The sequence below is a fragment of the Danio rerio genome, chromosome 12 (assembly GCF_052040795.2).
Source record: "Danio rerio strain M-AB ecotype USA chromosome 12, GRCz13ab, whole genome shotgun sequence".
NCBI lineage: Eukaryota > Metazoa > Chordata > Actinopteri > Cypriniformes > Danionidae > Danio > Danio rerio.
In genome coordinates, this window is record NC_141032.1 from 46,489,772 (window position 1) to 46,511,178 (window position 21,407).

General features: G+C 36.8%; 1 protein-coding gene across 1 annotated transcript; it reads right to left on the minus strand.

Moving 5' to 3' along the window:
* Positions 1-8,854: 8,854 nt before the first annotated feature.
* si:ch211-182p11.1 lies at positions 8,855-18,045 on the minus strand. The gene is made up of 16 exons (XM_087276934.1): positions 17,944-18,045; positions 17,528-17,631; positions 17,386-17,421; positions 13,508-13,531; positions 13,263-13,298; positions 13,151-13,186; positions 12,914-13,047; positions 12,545-12,811; positions 12,363-12,458; positions 12,152-12,281; positions 11,927-12,060; positions 11,559-11,825; positions 11,383-11,478; positions 11,165-11,300; positions 10,999-11,081; positions 8,855-10,897 (listed from the first exon to the last, which is right to left on the minus strand). The coding sequence occupies exons 2-16, from the start codon at positions 17,583-17,585 to the stop codon at positions 10,817-10,819; spliced, it is 1,614 nt and encodes a 537-aa protein (XP_087133060.1). The 5' UTR covers positions 17,586-17,631; positions 17,944-18,045; the 3' UTR covers positions 8,855-10,816.
* Positions 18,046-21,407: the final 3,362 nt, after the last annotated feature.

Sequence of the window (21,407 nt, forward strand, 5' to 3'; positions counted from 1 at the left end):
GGAGTAATTTCAATTGATGCTGCTATGACGATCGCATCCTCGGTTAAGCATTGACACTGAAGCCCCGTGTGAATCAAGCATTACATCCCATTCACACGGGGCGTCAGCACTTCCCATTCGCTTTGAGTGGGTGACATCAGGCGTTGCCGAACTGCATTGTGGATCCTTCAGTGTTGTTTCAGTGGCGTTGCTCACTGCAGTAGTTAAGACTTTCTCAACTGCCGATGGAAGCGTCAGCCAGTCAGATTGCTGTGTGAAAATACACCAGCTCAGACAGTAACTGATTAATTTTTATTGACTGATGCTTCTATGATGATCGTGTCAGCCTCAACTTCAGACACGCCTTCTGTCAAGCGTTGACGCTGAAGCTCCGTGTGAATTGGTGGATATTGTGCATACACACAGGTCACCAGCGTCAACACTTGACCAAGGTCGTGTCTGAAGTTGAGGCTGATGTGATTGTCATAGCCGCATCAGCCAATGAAATTAGTCTGCAGTCGGCTACTGTCTGAGCTGAGGTATTTGCATAAAGCGATCTGATTGGCTGATGCTTCTGTTGGGACTTAAAAAGTTAAAAAATATCTAACAGTGGGCAACGTTGCTGAAGGGGCGCCAACGAATCCACAGTTCAGTTCGGCGATGTCACATATTCAAAGTGAATGGGAAGCATTGACGCTGATGCCCCATTTGAATTAGTCGTACGGCTGCTTGATTATGGGAAAAATCATGATCACGATTATCACGAAAAATAACAATTATTTTACTCATAATTGTAATCACGATTATTCAAAACGATTATAAGTTAAAGGAAAAAATTATTTACCCTCCTGTAAATTATTTTTTTAAATAAATATTTCCTAAATGATGTTTAATTAGTTAAATTAAATTAATTTTTTACAGTATTTCCCAGAATATTTTTTCTTCTGGAGAAAGTCTTATTTGTTTTATTTTGGCTAGAATAAAAGCAGGTTTTACTATTTTGAAACCTATTTTTAGGTCAATATTATTAGCCCCTTTAGGCAATACATATTTGATTGTCTGCAGAATAACCTACTGTAATGCAACGATTTGCCTGATTACCCTAATTAAGCCTTTGAATTGCACTTTAATCTGGTTGCTTGTATATTGAAAAATCTTTAGTAAGATATGCGCTGTCATCAAAGCAAAGTACAAATAAATCAGTTATTAGAAAATTATTTATTAAAACTATTATGTTTAAATGTGTTGGGAAAAAATATTCTTTACATTAAACAGAAATTGGGGGAAAGGGGTTGCTAATAAATCAGGAGGGCTAATAAGTCTGATTTCAACTGTATATATGCACAGTTATTTTCCTCCTGTAAACAATATACAATAGGATGAAGCAGTGGCGCAGTAGATAGTGCTGTCGCCTCATAGGAAGAAGGTTGCTGGGTCGCTGGTTCGAGCCTCGGCTCAGATGGCTTTTCTGTGTGGAGTGTGCATGTTCTCCCTGCGTTTGCGTGGATTTCCTCCAGGTGCTCCGGTTTCCCCCACAGTCCAAAGACATGCTGTACAGGTGAACTGGGTAGGCTAAATTGTCCGTAGTGGATGAGTGTGTGTGTGTGTGAAGGTGTGTGTGGATGTTTCCCAGAGATGGGTTGTGGCTGGAAGGGCCACTTGCTGGATAAGTTGGCGGTTCATTCCGCTGTGGCGACCCCGGATTAATAAAGAGACTAAGCCGACAAGAAAATTAATGAATGAATGATATTCTACAATATGTAGAGAAGGGGTGGCTCGGTGGCTCTGTGGTTAACAAGAAGGTTGCTGGTTCGAGTCCCTGCTGGGACAGTTGGCAGTTTTATGTGGAGTTTGTTGATGTGGGTTTCCTCCAGGTGCTCCGGTTTCCCCCACAGTCCAAACACATGCGCTATAGGTGAATTAAATAAACTAAATTGTTGAATAAACTAAATTGCGGCTGAAAGGGTATCCACTGCATAAAACATATGCTGGAATGGTTGGATGTTCATTCCCCTGTGGCAACCTCTGAAATAGAGACTAAGCTTAAAAAAAAGAATAAAAGAATGAATATGTAGAGAATAAAATCTGTCAAACAACAGAAAAAGTAAGTACAGTACATTTATAGGTTTAGTTCTGCAATTACAGCACAAACTCACACAATATATCACCTTAAACTATTAAAATGTTAATAAAAAGTCATCTTTTCAGCATCAAATGTTTGTTGGAGGAAAGATCACGGTAACACAATGCTATTCAAAAGCATAGAAAAATGAAAAAAGAACAAAAAATACCCATTAACCAAAACATGCGGAAAACTGATCATTTCCAGATATTGTTACAGTGTACTTTACATGATAAAGGTGATCTACGAAAGCAAAGATCGGACACTATTCAAGTTCTGCTTGTGTAGTGACATTCCTTCAACAGTAGTAAAGACAACAAAAAAGACACAGAAGTGCACAATATGGCATTGTATCTCTGACAAGTGGGAATAAAAAATACGGATACAGCATCTTATAAAATTGTGTAAATAAAGGATTTCTTCTGCATATTTAATCATTTATGCTATATTAACAGAATAGTTTGCCCCAAAACGGAACATTCTGTCATCATTTACTTTCTCTTCACTTGACACACATCTTTATGAGTGCCTTTCTTCTGTTGAACACAGAAGAAAATGTTTTGAAAAATTATTAGACCCTTTCACACAGTGATGCCGGTAAATATCTGAAAAAATTCCAGAACGACTTTACCGGTAAATTAAAAAAAAGCACTGTTCACACAGGACGTTATGGAATTTTTCAGGAGAAAAACTTTCACACATCCATTTAAAAATAGCGGTAAATTCTCACATCATTAACCAGAAATGACCTTTAAACAGCTGCGCTTGTATTTGTAAACATTTGACTACATTACAAACTCTGTGGATGGACCAGTATTGTGAACAACTTCGATGAAAACATACAACCAAACAAACACCTTCGCAGATCGAGATGTACATGATATGTGTGTGTGCTGGCGCTCATGGCTGTTTCATGGGCACACGCAAAGCTTAAAGGTAAACAAACAACGGCTTACCATTACCATTACCATTAAGATGAACATATAATCGTGACTAATTTTTAGCAACTAAATTTTTCGGGGAAAATATTAAAAGGCTTTTATTCTTATATACCACAATCTAGACGTGCACGAGCTGGAATGTTACAACTTCTCTTTCTGGAAAATAGCCAGAACGAACTTACCGGTATTTTCAAAAAGGGCCTGTTCACACATACAGACCTTTCCGGAAAATTGACGGTATTTTTCCAGAAAGGTCTGTATGTGTGAAATGGGCTATAAAATATACAGTAATCATTGACTTCCATAGTATTTGTTTTCTTAATAGAAAATCAATGGATACAGATTTCTAACCTTTTTCAGAAAAGAAAAAAAAAGTTTGGAACCACTTGTGAGAAAGTAAATAGTGAGTACATTTGTGTGTCCACGGTGTCTTACAAAGCTTAGTTCCAACGTCAGTTAGACACACCTGGGCTAGCAAATCAAGCTCTTACTAGGCTTTCTAGAAACATCCATCCCGGTGTGTTGAAGCAAGTTGGAACTAAAACCTGCAGGACACATTAGATGAAACTGCTTGACTTTTTTTTAACAGTGTAGAGATAAATCGTTCATCATACACATTTATTACAGGGGATGAATCTGCACAAAATCTGACTGCACAAAACCAGTAACAATCATAAAATAATAATTATTATAATACATGTTACTTAAATAGATAAAAAATATTTTAAGGTTTGCTGATAATTGATCTGAAATTAGTTTGGCATGTTTAAAGCAGTGTCTCCAGCAGTGTCTGCGGTGTACAGATCAGACTTGAAATCAGATCAGGTTGTGATGTAGGCTGATTATAGACTACTGCAGATTGACAGATTGAAAGATGTCTGTCATGAACTCACTTGACGAGTGCATTTTTTTGGATCTTATAACTGAACGAAAGACATACAAACACAATACCTTAAGAACTTGAACTTCACTTTTGTTTTAAAGGGGACCTACTATGCAAAAATCACTCACATAATGGGTTTAAACACAGCTGTGTGGCAACAGTGTGTGAATATAACCAGCCTCTAATGGTATAAAATTATTCTGTGTTTTTATAATAACACTTCATAACAGTCTACATAAACACTTTGATTGACATTTACTCGCTTCACACATACAGTCTTGTTAATTGTTTTTCAGAATGAGAAAATACTTTTTGAAAATACTTTTGGTAAATTCGTTCCACCAATTTTCCAGAAACAGAAGATGTAACATTACTGGTAATTTCCCGGGAATGCTGCTCTGTGTGAACACAGAAGGAAAATAGCCAGAATGTACATGTTCAGTGTCACCAGCTCGGTCGCAGTTATTCCCCTCACTGGCCAGCAGAGGTCTCTCTCCCCGGACTTTTAACACTACATCCCCCAGAAGCCTCGTATCTGATTGTGCTGCACCTGACTCTGATCACACACACACACCCATATAAGCAGCATTCACGCTCACTTCATTGCGAAGTCTTGTTTGCCCTGTCAACATTACCAAGTGGGTCTCCTGATTGTTCTCTTGTTACTGACCTGGACTGCTCTTGACCTTGTTTTCCTTGCTGCCCGCCCCAACCCTCTGCTTTCCTCTTCGTTAACGACTTGCGCTGCCAGCCCTGATCTATGCCTGTTGCAACGACCAATGAGTGTTTACTGCCTGCCTTTTGACTACTAATGCCTGATCTTCATGTGAGTGTCTATAACAACATTTGGTGCGTGTTTCTGATTGTACTGAGTTTAATAAACATACTGCAGATGGATCCTGTGTCAGCCTTCTTGTTACATTCAGAATGTGCTGATGGAAGCATCCCAGGCTCATTCTGTAAACATACTTCTAAAGTTCTAGAGACCGTCAAATATGTCCCAGGAAGTACGTTCTTTTGTAGTTTTTGTTTTTGCAAATCCACGAGAGGCTGCTGTGTACGCTTTGTGATCTCAAATTCCTGCCAATAAAATAATCACTACATCACCTAATTACTGTGGAGGTTTCTGAAAAGAAAGAACGCACTTCTACAAACCTCAGGAACTCACTTGAATGCAGTTTGTTTTCCCTCTTAAAGATGTTTACATGTTTTTGTCAGCCTGTTCAGTTGACACAAGTGAAACTGTAATGAATTCTAAGGTCCCAAACTGTTTAATGTTAGCACGGATGTGACATCAACAATAAAACAAAACAAAGCACCTTGCAAATGAATATTACAGAAAAATACAAACAATCTAAAGTCTACCTGGCCCTCATTTACAGTACTCCTTGTGAATTAAGACCTGCATGTGACAGACTGGACTTTTAATATCACCCTGAATATTTAAAAAAATAAATAAAAATAATATCTTAAAGATCTGGGGCCTCATGTATCAACGCTGCGTACGCACAAAAACTTTGCGTACGCCAGGTTTCACGCTCAGAATCGCTCACGTTTGGATTTACTAACAATGAACTGAACGTGGGAATGTGCGCAGGTTCACGGCAGCTTTCTGGCAGGTGTACGCACATTTTTTGTGCATGTCTGTTTTATTTCCATTGGCGACTCCTAGAGGCCGTTGTGTTAAATTCTTCTCTACAAAGTGTCTGATCCTTGCAATGGCAGCTGTATGAGACGGGTTCATATAGTAGGTATGTAAGATTTCCATACCATACAGTTGACCAGCTAAACATTAAAGCGCAAATTGCAGCAGTCGCCTGTTTTCCCAATGTAATCTGAGCGATCTACCGCATGCACATTGCTATAAAGACACTATCTGAAGATGAATTTGCATGCGTGAATCAGAAACATTTCCATTCAATAAATGTGCAAATAAAATATGATGCACAAACTTATTGATGATTCCTACTTGTCTTTCTCTTGATAAATAGTGGGCAAAATCTGATATGTAGCGGGGAAAAAAAAAAACAGAATTCATCAGACGCTGGTTTCGAGCCGAGTTTACGCTCGAACATGTCTGGACATGATTTCATGCTTCTTATGAGGTGCGCCACTGAGACTGCTTAGGGTGTCGCAACATTTTTCAGTCATAAACCACACTATTTCTTTATTAAATGCACTCAGTGCGATGTTCAGACCCAACTGTGTTAACCGTATCAGCTAAACTCTCCCACTCTATTTTTTTCTTTTGTTGTTAATTCCGGAGAACAAACTTGCAAATAACACCGCTTTTCTTCGGTCTACCTCCGAAAGCAGCACCTCCAATTCACATTCTGTTCAAAGTTTCTCTTTTTGCTTGATTTTGCCGTTGCTTTTTCGTTGGGTTTTCCATTAGCATAATCATTAGCATATTTATACAGGGGAGGAGGCAGGGAGGGGTTTTGTGCTCGTGCATGTTGCGCTCAGTTTCACGTTCATTCAGATGTACAAAAGAATATGCGTGAGATTCGGCGTACGCAGTGTTTCATACATCTGAATTTTTTTCTGCGTACGCACATTTACAGCTTTGTGCGTACGCAATGTTTTAGTAAGATTTCCACGCAAGTCTTCGTACATGAGGCCCCTGATATAGCATAAAGCATGACATAACAAGATGACAAAAAGCAAAAGATCAATGATTTTTGCCAAATATAGTTAGAATGTATACAATATACAATATTTTTTCCACATTCAGTTATACAGATCTAGCTGTATATAAAGTTGAAGTCAGAATTATTAACCCCGTTTATTTTTTCCCCCCAATTTCTGTTTAACAGAGAGCAGATTATTTTTGATCACATTTCTAGACATAATAGTTTTAATAACTCATTTCTAATAACTGATTTATTTTATCTTTACCATGATGACAGTAAATAATATTTGACTAAATATTTTTCAAGACACTTCTATACAGCTTAAAGAGACATTTAAAAGCTTAACTAGGTTAATTACGGTAACTAGGCAGGTTAGGGTAATTGGGCAGAAAATAAGTTGAAAGATGAAAATGAAACACAATCTCCTTGTAAAGTGACATTCACAAAATTTTAGATCTGCATCAGGCAAACACAACAGTTTCCTTAAGCGTATCTAAACGATATCTAAAAACAACAATGAACTCTAAAGAGTGTGCAGACAAACCTAGCGTGGATATTACTATATCTTTAATTTATTTCATTCAGTTGATCACACAAAGCTACTGTAAGATCACTATTATGATTATTTATCTCCCATTTAAAGATTGAGTTACATTTTTAACACACTTAATTCATAATATCAATTAGATTTTTGATGTTCAACTGTGTTCATATTCCCGAAACAGACTTATATTGGGCTGAAAGAGACTTATATTAGACTGAAAGAGACTTAAATTACGGCTAAAAGAGATTTATATTAGGCTGAAAGAGACTTATGTTACGGCTGAAAGAGACTTATTACGGCTGAAAGAGACTTATATTAGGCTGAAAGAGACTTATATTAGGCTAAAAGAGATTTATATTAGGCTGAAAGAGACTTATATTAGGCTGAAAGGGACCTATGTTATGGCTGAACGAGACTTATATGAGGCTGAAAGAGACTTATATTTGGCTGAAAGAGATTTATATTAGGCTGAATGAGACTTATATTAGGCTGAAAGAGACTTATATTAGGCTGAAAGAGACTTATATTACGGCTAAAAGAGATTTATATTAGGCTGAAAGAGACTTATATTACGGCTAAAAGAGACTTATATTAGGCTGAAAGAGATTTATATTAGGCTGAAAGAGACTTATATTAGGCTGAAAGAGACTTATATTAGGCTGAAAGAGACTTATATTACGGCTAAAAGAGATTTATATTAGGCTGAAAGAGACTTATATTACGGCTAAAAGAGATTTATATTAGGCTGAAAGACTTATATTACGGCTAAAAGAGATTTATATTAGGCTGAAAGAGACATATTAGGCTGAAAGAGACTTATATTACGGCTAAAAGAGATTTATATTAGGCTGAAAGAGACTTATATTACGGCTAAAAGAGATTTATATTAGGCTGAAAGAGACATATTAGGCTAAAAGAGATTTATATTAGGCTGAAAGAGACATATTAGGCTAAAAGAGACTTATATTACGGCTAAAAGAGACTTATATTAGGCTGAAAGAGACTTATATTAGGCTGAAAGGGACTTAAATTACGGCTAAAAGAGATTTATATTAGGCTGAAAGAGACTTGTATTAGGCTGAAAGAGACTTATATTAGGCTGAAAGGGACTTATGTTATGGCTGAACGAGACTTATTTTACGGCTGAAAGAGACTTATATTATGGCTGAAAGAGACTTATTTTACGGCTGAAAGAGACTTATATTAGGCTGAAAGAGACTTATATTACAGCTAAAAGAGATTTATATTAGGCTGAAAGAGACTTATATTAGGCTGAAAGGGACCTACGTTAAGGCTGAACGAGACTTATATCAGGCTGAAAGAGACTTATATTTGGCTGAAAGAGACTTGTATTACAGCTGAAATAGACTTATGTTAAGGCTGAAAGAGACTTATTACGGCTGAAAGAGACTTATATTCTGGCTGAAAGAGACTTATTTTACGGCTGAAAGAGACTTATATTGCACCTGAAAGAGACTTGTATTACGGCAGCATCTTTTCTACTTTTTTATGTTCAACTTCATGTCGCTTGGCATTTTTTCATTAGCTTCTATTGGATCTGAAACAAAGATGAACAGACAGATCAACTCTGCCCATGTAACCTAATAGTGCTTAAATTGTAAAAATATTTTAGTGTTTGTTACCTGCTGCAAAACAATCTGCTTGTTTCCTTCATCTGTTAGGTCTAAGAATGAGGCAAGCTTTCCTTCAAGAACAATGTTGTCTAAAGTAAAACACACACACATTCTAACATTGCTTTCTAAAATATTTAATTTCTGGGCATGAATATCACATTTGATTATGCTTAACAATCTGATGGTAATAAGCTGTAATACTACTTTTATTTGTGTTTGATCCAGTGTCCACCCTTCACCTACATCCCTCCAGGTAGTCTCCAGGAGGCTCTGGTCAGGGAGTGAGCTCTGCCTTGTGGTACCATCACAGAGCGGCTGTAAGTCACTTTCCAAAACATTTTCATTCACTGCTCCATGCTGGTGAAACGATCTTCTGATTCCCACCCAGACTGTGGATTCACTAGTATCATTCAAATGACAACTAAAAACCCATTTCTTCTGAGAATACCTCAACACCTGTGAATAAAACAAAGACCCCTCTTCTCCCACCTTACCACGCATTACCCCTAAATAATTTTAATTCTGAGTCTGCCTCACACAGGTGAGAGGGCTTAACAAACCACCTGTAGAAAACTCATATACTTGCTCCAGTTTTTGCACATATTTACAATCACTCTAAAATAATAAACTGCATTTATGAAGTGTGCTTCACACAGGTAAGTGGATTTCACAAACCACCTGTAGAAACACACATTTCTCTCTCTCTCTCTCTCTCTCTCTCTCTCTCTCTCTCTCTCTCTCTCTCTCTCTCTCTCTCTCTCTCTCTCTCTCTCTCTCTCTCTCTCTCTCTTCTCTCTCTCTCTTTTTAGCACTTATGTGTATTGCTGATCCTTGTTGAATCACTGAATTCCTCCTCAATTGTTAGTCGCTTTGGACAAAAGCGTCTGCTAAAGACTAACTGTAAATGTATGATGGAACTCGCGGGCAAATTGCAGTGATCAACACAAATTCGAATCTGAAATCTTGATCAAGCTCCACCTTGTCTGGTCATGTATAACTAGCTCGCACCATCACAATAACAGAGAGCCAATTGACCCTTCGCTAAGCCCTGCCTACATTATTTCTAGAACCGATCTTCCCCGGAATCAAACCCGGTCGTCGCCACGGCTGGCTCCTGCTCCTCCGGGCCTCCGCTCTACCATCGTAACACGACGAGCTAACCGGACAAACTGGTTGCGGCGGGAAAGCCCTCCACACGGAGGTGAGCCATCAGCTGGCGAGTGCGAAGAGGAGCGGTGTCACACCACCCCTAAGCATTTGCTTGAAAAAACGAAATGCGGCCACATATACCTCCGGCCACGTAAATCACGGTCTCCAGAAATGCCCGCGGGGCTACGTTTTCAGAATAAGCTTGGGTTGTCAAAAACATAACTTCTTGTGTAAATCTAAATCAATCAAAAATGTAGTTTTGTTTTCTTGTGTGCACTGAATAGACAACATCAAACTTATTTAAAGTTAAGTTAAATCTCTATTTCATTAGTAATGTCCTAAAAGAGATGACTGAAGTTTCATGGCAAAGATGTTAACCAGCATTGCAAAATAACAAAGTTTAGACACTCTAAACTTTTTTATTTATTTATTTAGTTACCTCATATTTTATTTCTTCTATCGTTTCTGTTTTAAGATGCATGTCTAAACATTTCATAAAACACGCATGATCGGAAATAGAAATTCCTTACGAGGAACTAAGCAACTTTAAGTAGCAAATTTGTACGAATTCATGTGATTTTATTCATATGAATAAGTACATATGAAAAGCAGATGTTCCCCCAAACCCCACCCCTAAATTGACCCCTATGCAAATCGTATTAAAAGATATAAATAAAATAATACAAATGAATATGAATTAGCCACTAAATCAAAAGGTTACAAATTGCCTTGAGTTTGCATTAGAAAAACCGATAAGTGATTACGAATTAAGCTAAAAGAATACTGTATAGAAAAGTTTGATTATAATTAGTTTTTGTGTACATAATTGTGTGTGAATATCTTGTATAAGTATTTTAGAAATCTGAGGGGTGATTAAATTGAAAGGTTTTCTTCATGTAAGGCAGCGACTTTCTGAGGTTTCATTTTCTCATTACGGCTGCTGCTTTATGACACGTCTTTTCTTTATCTCGAAGTTACCTGACAGCCCACGGCTGACCAGTTCTTGTTTTATCTGAAACACAAATGGACAGAAAGATCAAAATTGGCTTTTGTTTGCATCAAACTCCACTTGTTATGAATGTTCATTAAAAATAAAATTATCCATTGACTTACTTGCTGCAGAACAGCCTCCAGATTATTACTCTGTGTCAGGTCTAAATACGATGTGAGCTTAAATTGGGTTCCTATGATATTTTCTAAAGAGAAACATAAACATAATTACACATTTTAACATTTGTACAGCAAACAAACCAGCATGTAAAACTGACTAAACATCTACCTAATCCTTTGTTTGAGATGAAGGCCCAGCGACCGGGAACGTTTACATTAGTCGTGTTCTTGAGGCTTCTGTAGTTGCCATTAATTGAATCAGGGATCACAAAGTTGCTTACTGAGTTCATTGTGTTGTATCCAGCCTATTAAAACATGAAATCCAAATGTTGTGAAACATACAGAGTTAATGTGGAGTACAGAATGAAATCTGTATGTTTGTTTTACCTCTGTTGGTTCATATAACCCAGTACAGTCTCCATAATTCATTAGAAAGAAAGACCAATCACCGCCTGAAATTAAAACCACTTGGAACAGGATTGTCTGAAAGAAACAACATGTCATCATAATTCAAATATTATAAGTCTGTGATCTCAATAAGTAAGTAAATAAATATATTTTACCGGATTTGGCTGTAGATTGTACCTCCAAGTGGCAACAAAAACCCAGGAAGCTTTGAAGTTTGTTGGAGAGAAATATTGGTTTATATCCTGAGTGGCGCGGTCGAGCACACTTCCATTAGTGTACTGCTGATATGAGAATACTCCAGTGTGATAATCATCATAGTCATTCCAGAGCGGAGCAATGAAATCATCATTTCCTCCGAAAGGATTGATGTCAACATTTAATGTTGGTGATATTGTGAATGAAAGAACTCCAGTATAAATAGCCTGAAATATGAGAAATCAATTTACATTCAGCAATAATCACAATCTGGCTCATCACTGCATTTGCATTCAGACTTTGACAGAGAATTGAACTGAATTCTTACGTATAAGCTGTTGTATGTGTGGCCAAAGAATGTAAATGGGGTTAAAAGAGAAACAGGATATGAGTTTTCATCGTTATTAACGTGGTGTTCAGTGTCTCCTAGAGTTGAGCCGAATGGATAGAATATTGCTGGAGCTGCCAAAATAACACAAAGATGTGTGCAGTTAAAGTCAAAATCTTTCTGATTCTGATGTGAACACAACAAATCCAAAAGCCAATTATATACCTGCCCATGCGTTGAAGGCCCAGCGGCCGGTAACATTTACATTAGTCGTGTTCTTGAGGTTTTGGTAGTTGCCATTTGCTGAATCAGGAATTATAAAATTGCTTATTGAGTTTATTGTGTCGTATCCAGCCTATAAAACCAAATGTGTTGAATAAATACAGAACTGATGTAGAATATATATAATTGAATTTTAAATCCTGTGATGTTTTACCTCTGTTCCTTCATATAATGCAGCACAGTCACCATAATTCAAGAGAAAGAAAGAGCCTCCACCACCTGAAATTAAAACCGCTTGGAACAAGATTTGCTAAAAAGAAAAGGAAAACAAATTACATCACGATTCACTGTCTGTAATGTCTGTGACATGGAAGAAATAAAATAAATATCTTTTACCGGATTTGGCTGTAGATTGTACCTCCAGGTGGCGACAAAGACCCAAGAAGCTTGAAAGTTCACTGGAGAGAAATGCTGGTTTATATCCTGAGTGGCGCGGTTCAGCACACTTCCACTTGTGTACTGCTGATATGAAATCACACCAGTGAAATAATCATCAAAGTCATTCCAGAGCGCAGCAATGAAATCTTCTCGTCCTTTGAGGGGACTATAGTAAGGGCCTGATATTGCTGTCATTGTGAATGTCAGGAGTCCATTATAAATAACCTGTAATATGAGAAATCAATTTACATCAAGCAATAATCACAATCTGGCTTAATCACTGCATTTGCATTCAGACTTCGACTTGCAATGGAACTGAATTCTTACATATAAGCTGTTGTATGTGTGGCCAAAGAATGTAAATGGGGTGGAAAGAGCAACTGAAACTTGGCTTTCAGAACCAATTACAGAATATTCAGTGTTTCCTACAGCCGAGCCGAATGGATAGAATATTGCTGGAGCTGCAGAGAGAATAAAACACAAGAGTCAAAAATAGAAGTCAGAATTAGACAAGTATGCCAATTCGTATATGAATGCAGCATTAATGTAAAAGTCAGTAAATACCTGTCCATGGCTCTGCAGAAGTCATCGCAACAACCGCTGAAGAGAAAAAATAAATGATAAAACACTTCTGTGAAGTACAAAAACATTGCACAGGAGAAATCCAAAACATTACCTGATTGATCTGTGATGGCTGGCAATGTGGTGGTTTCTGAAATTACAAACACAATTAAAACAACAATGAATGAATCAATAATCTTACTACATATTGCAGTTCTCTTTCCAATAACATTTAGCAGAAACAAATAAGTAGAAACTAGCTTTAATGCTGTAACATTAGGGCATGATGGACAAAGAGAATCCAGGGCAGATACGGGAACAAGAACAGCTAAATAATTTGTATTTGATTGTGTTTACTACCTGATGATGGAACTGTGGAGGTTGCTGAAAAACAAACACAATAAAAACACCAGTGAATAATTCATTAAACTCTGTGGGCCCTATAATACACCTGGCGCAGTAAGGCGCAAGACATGTTTGGTGTGATGTGTTACTTTTTTTTAGACCAACACAACCCTAATTTTTCTGTTTTGTGCCACGTTGTTTAAATAGTAAATCCATTTGTGCCGCTTTGTGGATTCATGGATGTGCCGGTCTAGAAAAGAGTTGTGTTAAGGCGCATTGTTGGCGTGTTGCTATTTTGAGGAACTAAAACAGCCTGTGCAATTGACCAGCTGAAAGCAGGTCTAAAGTCTAGTGCACAGCATCTTAGTTGTGCACCTTAAAAGCTTACACATTGCTTAGAACACACAGGATTGACAGCAATACACAAATTCGTTTTCATTTGTAAAGATATTTAAGGATTGAAAGATTACAGAAAATATCATTTTTTACATAAATAGTTTTTCAAGATTACTCTTGTCCTTTTTGGTGTAATCTATTCATAAACATGGACATATGGAAAAACAGCGCCTCAGTGCGACCTCGTCGGGGCACTGTGGAAGGGGTTAAAACAAAAAATGTGATGAAATGAAACAAATATTGTAAAGAGGCAGGGCTTAGTTTTGACCATTGGACATTGAAAGCGTGGCTGTGGTTTGCTATTGGTAGATATTATGGGTAACGTGAACAATGACTATTATTTAGCATTACATAATCTTAGTTAATGTTATTTTACTCATGTTCTAATGCATCTCTTTACATTAACAGCCTATTTAGCACAATGATGTATTTGATCATGGATTACATAACATGACCTAACAATAACCAACACATTTATTCAGCAATACTAAATATTTTTGTACAAACTGTTAAACTGTTCACTGTTAACTGATGCATTAAACTTACATTAACTAATACAACCTTATTGTAAAGTACTGTATAGTAATCACAGAGATTATTTTTTTATTAGACAATGATACATATAAAAAATTATTTAGAATAATAAATATTGCATAAATCCATTTCTTAAATCAAAAAATTGTATTAAAGGTGAAATATTTTGCCACACAAACACACACATTCTTCATCAGGAAAAAAAAAAAAAAACAGATAATGCAGAAAGGGTGTCACGATCCTCCAAATCCTAGATTCGATTACATTTTCGATTCTAAATCACACTGAACTGAGCTAAACTGAACTGAACTTAAACACTAAAAAATTAACTACACTGTTTCTGTTACTATGACCATTTATGTGAAGCTGCTTTGACACAATCTACATTGTAAAAGCGCTATACAAATAAAGCTGAATTGAATTGAATTCAATTAAAGTCACGGTTTAATTCGATGTTCTATTATGAATAATTAATTAATTAATAACAAATTAATTATTTGTAGCCTACCGTTTAAACTAACTGACCTGCATGATCTTTGTTTTACCCATAAACAAATCATACAGTAAATGAATAAAGGCAAGATACACACATAATCACCACCTGTCAATCACTTTTTCTGCGGGACTCGTGAATAGGCAGTGATCTGTGTCGTTATAATGGCGTCAGTAAAAAAGGTGCACAACCAACAGGAACCAGCCAACAGTATCTGAGGTGTTCGCTAAAATGACTAAGTACAAGTGAGTGAAAGATTAAAGCAGTCTACCAATCCTCTGACTGCCTGGACCTGCTGTCTCGAGCGCATGGCTGTGTGTGTGCGTCTGTGTCTGAGCCTATATTTGGTGTGTGTGGTCACGTGATGTGCGTTTTCAGCAGTAGTGAGGAAGGAGGGCTGCTCAGAAATGCTACACGCCACTGTGGATGTTAAATCGTTGTCGTTATAAAATGCCATTTAATAACAAAGACATATTAGTGTAAACAGGGCCTGAGTGTGTACTTCTCGTGAGTGGATTTGCAAATGGGGCGGGGAAAAGGATCACGATGCAGGTATTGTCTATCGGACGAACCTGAATCCGCTTGTTAAGGGGTGACATGTTTGTGATGTATGTAATACTGTTTCCGGGTCCAAGCCGCCACTCATTTGAGTGGAGAAATCATTCGTTTATGATCACGTTTTATTCCTATCACACATTAAAGTTAATTTTATATAAAATCGTAATGTACACAACAATCTCTGGGCTTGCTGCATAACAAATACCAAAAATTTATCAATTTATAAAAAATATTTATCACTTTCTGGCCATCGGATATTAGGCATGGACATATATACTGCGATCGTGATTTTCGAAAGCATTAAATCGTTTTGTAAACGTTTGTTGTTACCATTTCATGAGTCTCCCCATTGAGTTGAATAGAGCACTTGGACCCGGAAGCCGCTTCGCGTGACGTCACACTTAACAAGCGGATAGGTACATAGCAGAGCTTGCAAACTGTGTTTTTTTTTCGACAACACGAACGTTGTCAACATAACTCACTGGAAATTCAAAATGCTTCCACACCGGCGACTTCATTGAAAGAGGAGAGGGTTTAAGCTCTGTCGACGGGTCTCCTGCGTCTGCAGTTTAACAAGCACTTCAACAAGCCTGTTTTTTTTCCCCCTTGGCAAGCCAAGCTGACTTGACATGGGGGCGTGGCAGCATCGACGATTCCATTTTTCGATAATCAAAATTAAGCATAAATTTCGATCGATTTCAATTTAAAATCGTGACACCCCCATAATGCAGTAATGATGTGCAACAAAAACATCACAGAACTGCACAAATCAGGAAGAAACTATAAGAAACTTGTCTATTTAGAATCAGAAATCAGAAAGAGCTTCATTGCCAGGTATGTGTACACATACAAGGAATTTGTTTTGGTGACAGAGCTTCTACTGTGCAACAGAATCACAGAGACGGGACAAAAAAAAACAGATTATATATATATATATATATATATATATATATATATATATATATATATATATATATATATATATATATATATATATATATATATAAAAGCAGTAAGTAGTGAATGCAAATATACAAATAGACAAGTGTATGTAGAGCTATATTACTATATTCAACGTTATATGTGCAGCTGTTATGTGCAAATTGGCATGTAAAGTGGGTTGTTAAATAAGTGGGTCACACTTTATTTTAATGGTCCGTTTGTTGAATCTAAGTTGCATTGCATCTACATGCCAACTAATTCTCATTAGATTATAAGTAGACTGTTAGATTTGGGTAAGGGTTGCGATTGAGATTAGCATTAATGTAAGTTGACATGCATTTTCAAAGTTTCTTCTAGTCAGTTAAATATCTGTTGAAGGAGCAGTATCAACAGATACTAAGCAGAAAGTCTACGAATACTCAAATGGACCATCAAAATAAAGTATTACCAATAAGTGTATAAAGTGTATGGCAAGTAGTGATGTTTGTTCCACAAGTATTATTATCAAGTGTTCTTGAGATTGATTGCCTGAGGGTAGAAACTGTTTCTGTGTCGGGCTGTTCTGCTGCGCAGTGCTCTGTAGCGTCGACCAGAAGGTAAAGGTTCAAAGATAGTTTAAAGGGGTAGTTCACCAAAACAAAGACAATTCTGTCACCATTTACTCTCCCTCAAGTGATTCCAAACATGTATGGGTTTGTTCTTCTGTTGAACACAAGCAAAGATGTTGTGAAGAAGGCTGAAAACCTGTAATCATGGTAAGAAAAACAAATACTATAGATGTCAATGGGTACAGGCTTTCAGCTTTCTTTAAAACACTGAATCTTCTTTTGTGTTCAACAGAGGAAGGAAATCCAAAACAGTTCTGAACAAGTAAAGGGTGAGCAAATGATACCTTTTTATTTTTATTCACTGAAGTGAAGTAAGGAGGTTAGTTTTTAAAATAAATAGTGAAGATTTGTGATCGGTTTACCTGTCGATGTTGGTTGAGGAGTCCATTGTGCCCTGGCTGTTCAAGAAAAAACAAATGACATTATATTTAGAAATGTAAATGAGTTAATTGTATTGTCTTCAGCCCATCAAGAGAAAATTAAACATTATTAAAAGATGCATACTCAGTGCCAAGACTGATATTATCAGAAGCAGATGCTGTGAAACCAGAGATAACTTCATGATGATGAAGTCAGAGACAATAACAGCAAACCTAGAAGTCCTTCTTCTGTTAACACACACACACAGGGAGAGAGAGAGAGAGAGAGAGAGAGAGAGAGAGAGAGAGTATATATGCTACAAAAATATAATGTAAAAAAATAATTTTCAAAAATTCAACACATTTCTAAAAATAATAGTTTTAATAACTCATTTCTAATAACTGATTTATTTTAACTTTGCCATTATGAGAGTACATCATATTTTACTAGATATTGTTCAAGATATTAATATTTATTATTCACAAATTCATAGCTATGTAACTGTTTTACTGAAGGTCTACAAATTACATAAACGCAAGTAATGATAGTGTTGTACTTACCTCTGACAGCTTCACCCAACAGGTTCATCTACAGTGGTGTAGCAGGAAGTGTGTGGTTTATATACTGTACGCCCAAGCACCATGGTTATGAGGACACGTTAACTAGACTCGAACAAAATATGCTATCTCCATAGGAACAGCAACAATAGTTTTTACACAACTCTAAATCAAAGTTCATGACCTTCAAACATCAATTAACTGTTAAATTTTGTTTAACAGAGAACATTTAGGACATTTCTAAACATAATAGTTTTAATAACTCATTTCTAATAACTGATTTACTTTATCTTTGTCATGATGACAGTAAATAATATTCTACTAGATATTATTTAAGACACTTCTTTACAGCTTAAAGTGACATTTACAGGCTTAACTAGGTTAATTAGGTTAACTAGGCAGGTTAGGGTAATAAGTCATTGTATAACCATTGTATAATGGTTTGTTCTATAGACAATAAAAAAATGCTTAAGGTGGCTATAATAATAATGACCTTAAAATGCTTTTTTTAATAACAAATATGAAATATGAAAACAAATATGTTAAGCATAAGAAAAAAATCTAGGAAATACTGAGAAAAATTTCTTAGTCTGTTAAATATCATTTAGGAAATATTTGGAAAAGTAAAAAAAGAAAATCAAAGGTGTCATGGTTCTGTCTTATGTTTATTTCATTCTTACTTTCATTCTTACTTTCTTACACTTTTGTTTTCTCTTTGAGTGCATTGGTTTGAGTTAGCTTGAACAATGTATTCTTTTCTGTGTTGTAAGCGCACAGCATCAAGTCATCTTGAGCTGTGTACTTATGTCTGTAATTTGTTTTGTGTTCAGCACATGGCTTGTGTTTGGTCTTTCCCCATGTGCTCATTTGTCTATTAATTAGACCCCGCCTGTCTTGTTACCTGTTCATCTTGTTAATTTGTTTCACCTGAGCTCATCGTTTAAGACTTTGTTTGCTCCTCTATTTATTCTCCCAGTTTGCTGTTGTCTGGGCTGATTCGTTTCTCATGCTACATGTAGTTAGATGCTTGTCTGGTTTTCGGTCCAGTTTGGTTTTATTTTGTTTTACTTAAAATGACTATTTACCCTAGTGGTGGGCAAAGCGAGGCTTCGTGAAACACTGAAACTATCGAAGCAAATGTGTCGAAGCACCACTCTACGGTGACACCTAGTGGTCGTTTTATTTGTATTTCACCGAAACAGCTTCAGCAAAGAACAGTTGAGCAAATTAAGCTATGAAACCCCACTTTGTAGCCTCAATTCTGAAAAGGATTTAGGCGAGCGGTTAGAGTTCTTGACCACCATGTGGGATTAATGGGTTCAAATCCAGACTGACACAGTTATTTTGAAATGCTTTAATATCAGTTGGTAATGCTTTGTTATTGTATCGTTTTGTTTCAACATTGCTCTGACATACAAATAAACACCTTGTAAATAAATTTGTATTGTTTTGTTCATAAAGCAGGGTTGTTGCTAGATCAGATACAGTTGTGGCCAGAAGTTAACAATAATTATATTATTATATTATTTTAATATAATTTATATTATTAATTAAATTTCCTATTGTATTTTATTAACATCTATCCAAAACCTAAACCCATCACAGTACTGTAAAAATATGAATTATTGTTTTACAGTGTTACAAAAATGATGCTAAATTGATGGCATATCCGCAGCTTTATCCTATAGACTACACCATAAAACAGAAACATGATTAAAATATAAAAATCAAGACATTGGAATATTTGGACTAGCCGGGATTCGAACCCACAACCAATTTGTAACACAGTAACACTAATGTGCACACACACGGTCCACAGATTCTCTGGGTCTTGAAACGCCTCTGAAATGATCAATGCTTTGAATCGCTTTAGTCACGTGACCAAGTGTTTCGAAACACTTTAGTCACGTGACCTGGGTGTTTCGGATCATGCTTCGGTGCAGTGTTTCGAAACACTTGCGCTTCGGGATCTCGACACTGTGTCGAAACGTCAGTTTCACGTCAGCCATCCCTAATTTACCCTACCATGGGCTTGTTGTTTTTTCCAGCCCTTTTGGCTGTTATCTGGGCTCTGTGTCCAGTTTTTTGTTCCTAATTAATAAACTTTATTTTGTATTGCTGATCTGCGTCTGGGTTCTGTTCACACACCTGACACAAAGGAGGGCGAATAAATGTTTTTTTCTTCATATATATATATATATATATATATATATATCACTCTTGGGGCTCCACTCCTGGGTGTGTCATGAACTGTGCCAGTAGTTCTGTGTCTTGATGCAAGTTTACTGATAACGCTTTGAGACACACCAAGTTCATGAGCAACATCGGACTACTGTACCTGGCAGCGACCCGAGACGCTCCATGGCCAGGTGGCTCTGCTCGTTGCTTAAGTAAGGTTGTGTGTTCATGGCTGTTTGAATTATAAACTTGGAATTACTTACTGACAGTACCAGCTTAATATTCCCACAGAATGTTGAAATTGGTCCCACATTGAAAAAGGTTGTCTTTTGGTATTCATCTCAATATAAGGCACACCTGTAAACAATCAGACCAATACATGGAAAACACAAAATGAGGTGTCTATCACCTCAATACAATTGCATCCCTATCTCGAAACTGTGCAAAGTGAAACAAACGCTGTATGTATGACGTTCACTGAGTCTCTCACAAAAGTCCTTAACTTATTGTTATTAGAGATAACAGGAATAGCAAAACAATGATCTCACGTTTACTGAAGTGTAAGATTATCTTGTTGTTTCCTGTTGGAATGGAATGAAGTCCCGCCAAGAACAGAAAACTGGAAAATCAGAATAGCTGACCGAACAATTCATAAACAAAGTGCAGAATGTAGATCTGTACTGTAAACAAGAGTCCTTCTCTAGAAAGCACAAGTGTTATTTTGTTTCAGCAACATCCCGGTGCGTACAGAGATAACAAAGCTTGGATTTATGACTATCTATTAAAAGTAAATTAAAAAATTATATGACTTACTGTTTTGGCAGACTTTAGCGCCACCCGATCAAGTGGATAGAACAAGTTTAGAATGAGCTTTTTTGTAGATACAGAAATAATCTGTGAGGGAATTGTACTGTAGCATTGAGTGCACCAGGATGGAAGCCATTTTATGTTGATCAAAAAGTTGAAAGTGATGGTGGTTACTTTGTGTTATATACATTTTGACTCACACTGATAGGATTTTGATTCAGAGCGTATATTTTCACAGTGCATTGTGGGTATTCTCAAGTTTACATAGGCTGTTTCTCAATATGCGTTCTTCAGCGGTCTTGCGTCCTCGTGTTCTCGTGAAACGTCATCATCAGCTGCCTAAGTTCAGTTCCAATACTCAAGACCGCAAGTACGGAGGACGCGTGAAACTTCCCGCATGTGTTCTTGATATCGAGGACGCACTGATGCAGACTTGAGCACCGAACTCGCTCTGGAAGTCCCAGAAGTCATTGCGACTGGAG

What these genes read in the sequence shown, in the direction of transcription:
- si:ch211-182p11.1 (XM_087276934.1), bottom strand. Translation starts at nt 17,585, where the DNA reads ATGAAGTTATCTCTGGTTTCACAGCATCTGCTTCTGATAATATCAGTC. An exon ending in AGCCATCACAGATCAATCAG is followed by an intron (nt 13,187 to 13,262) that starts GTAATGTTTTGG and finishes TTTTCTCTTCAG; the next exon opens with CGGTTGTTGCGATGACTTCT. An exon ending in GGCCTTCAACGCATGGGCAG is followed by an intron (nt 12,061 to 12,151) that starts GTATATAATTGG and finishes TTATTTTGGCAG; the next exon opens with CTCCAGCAATATTCTATCCA.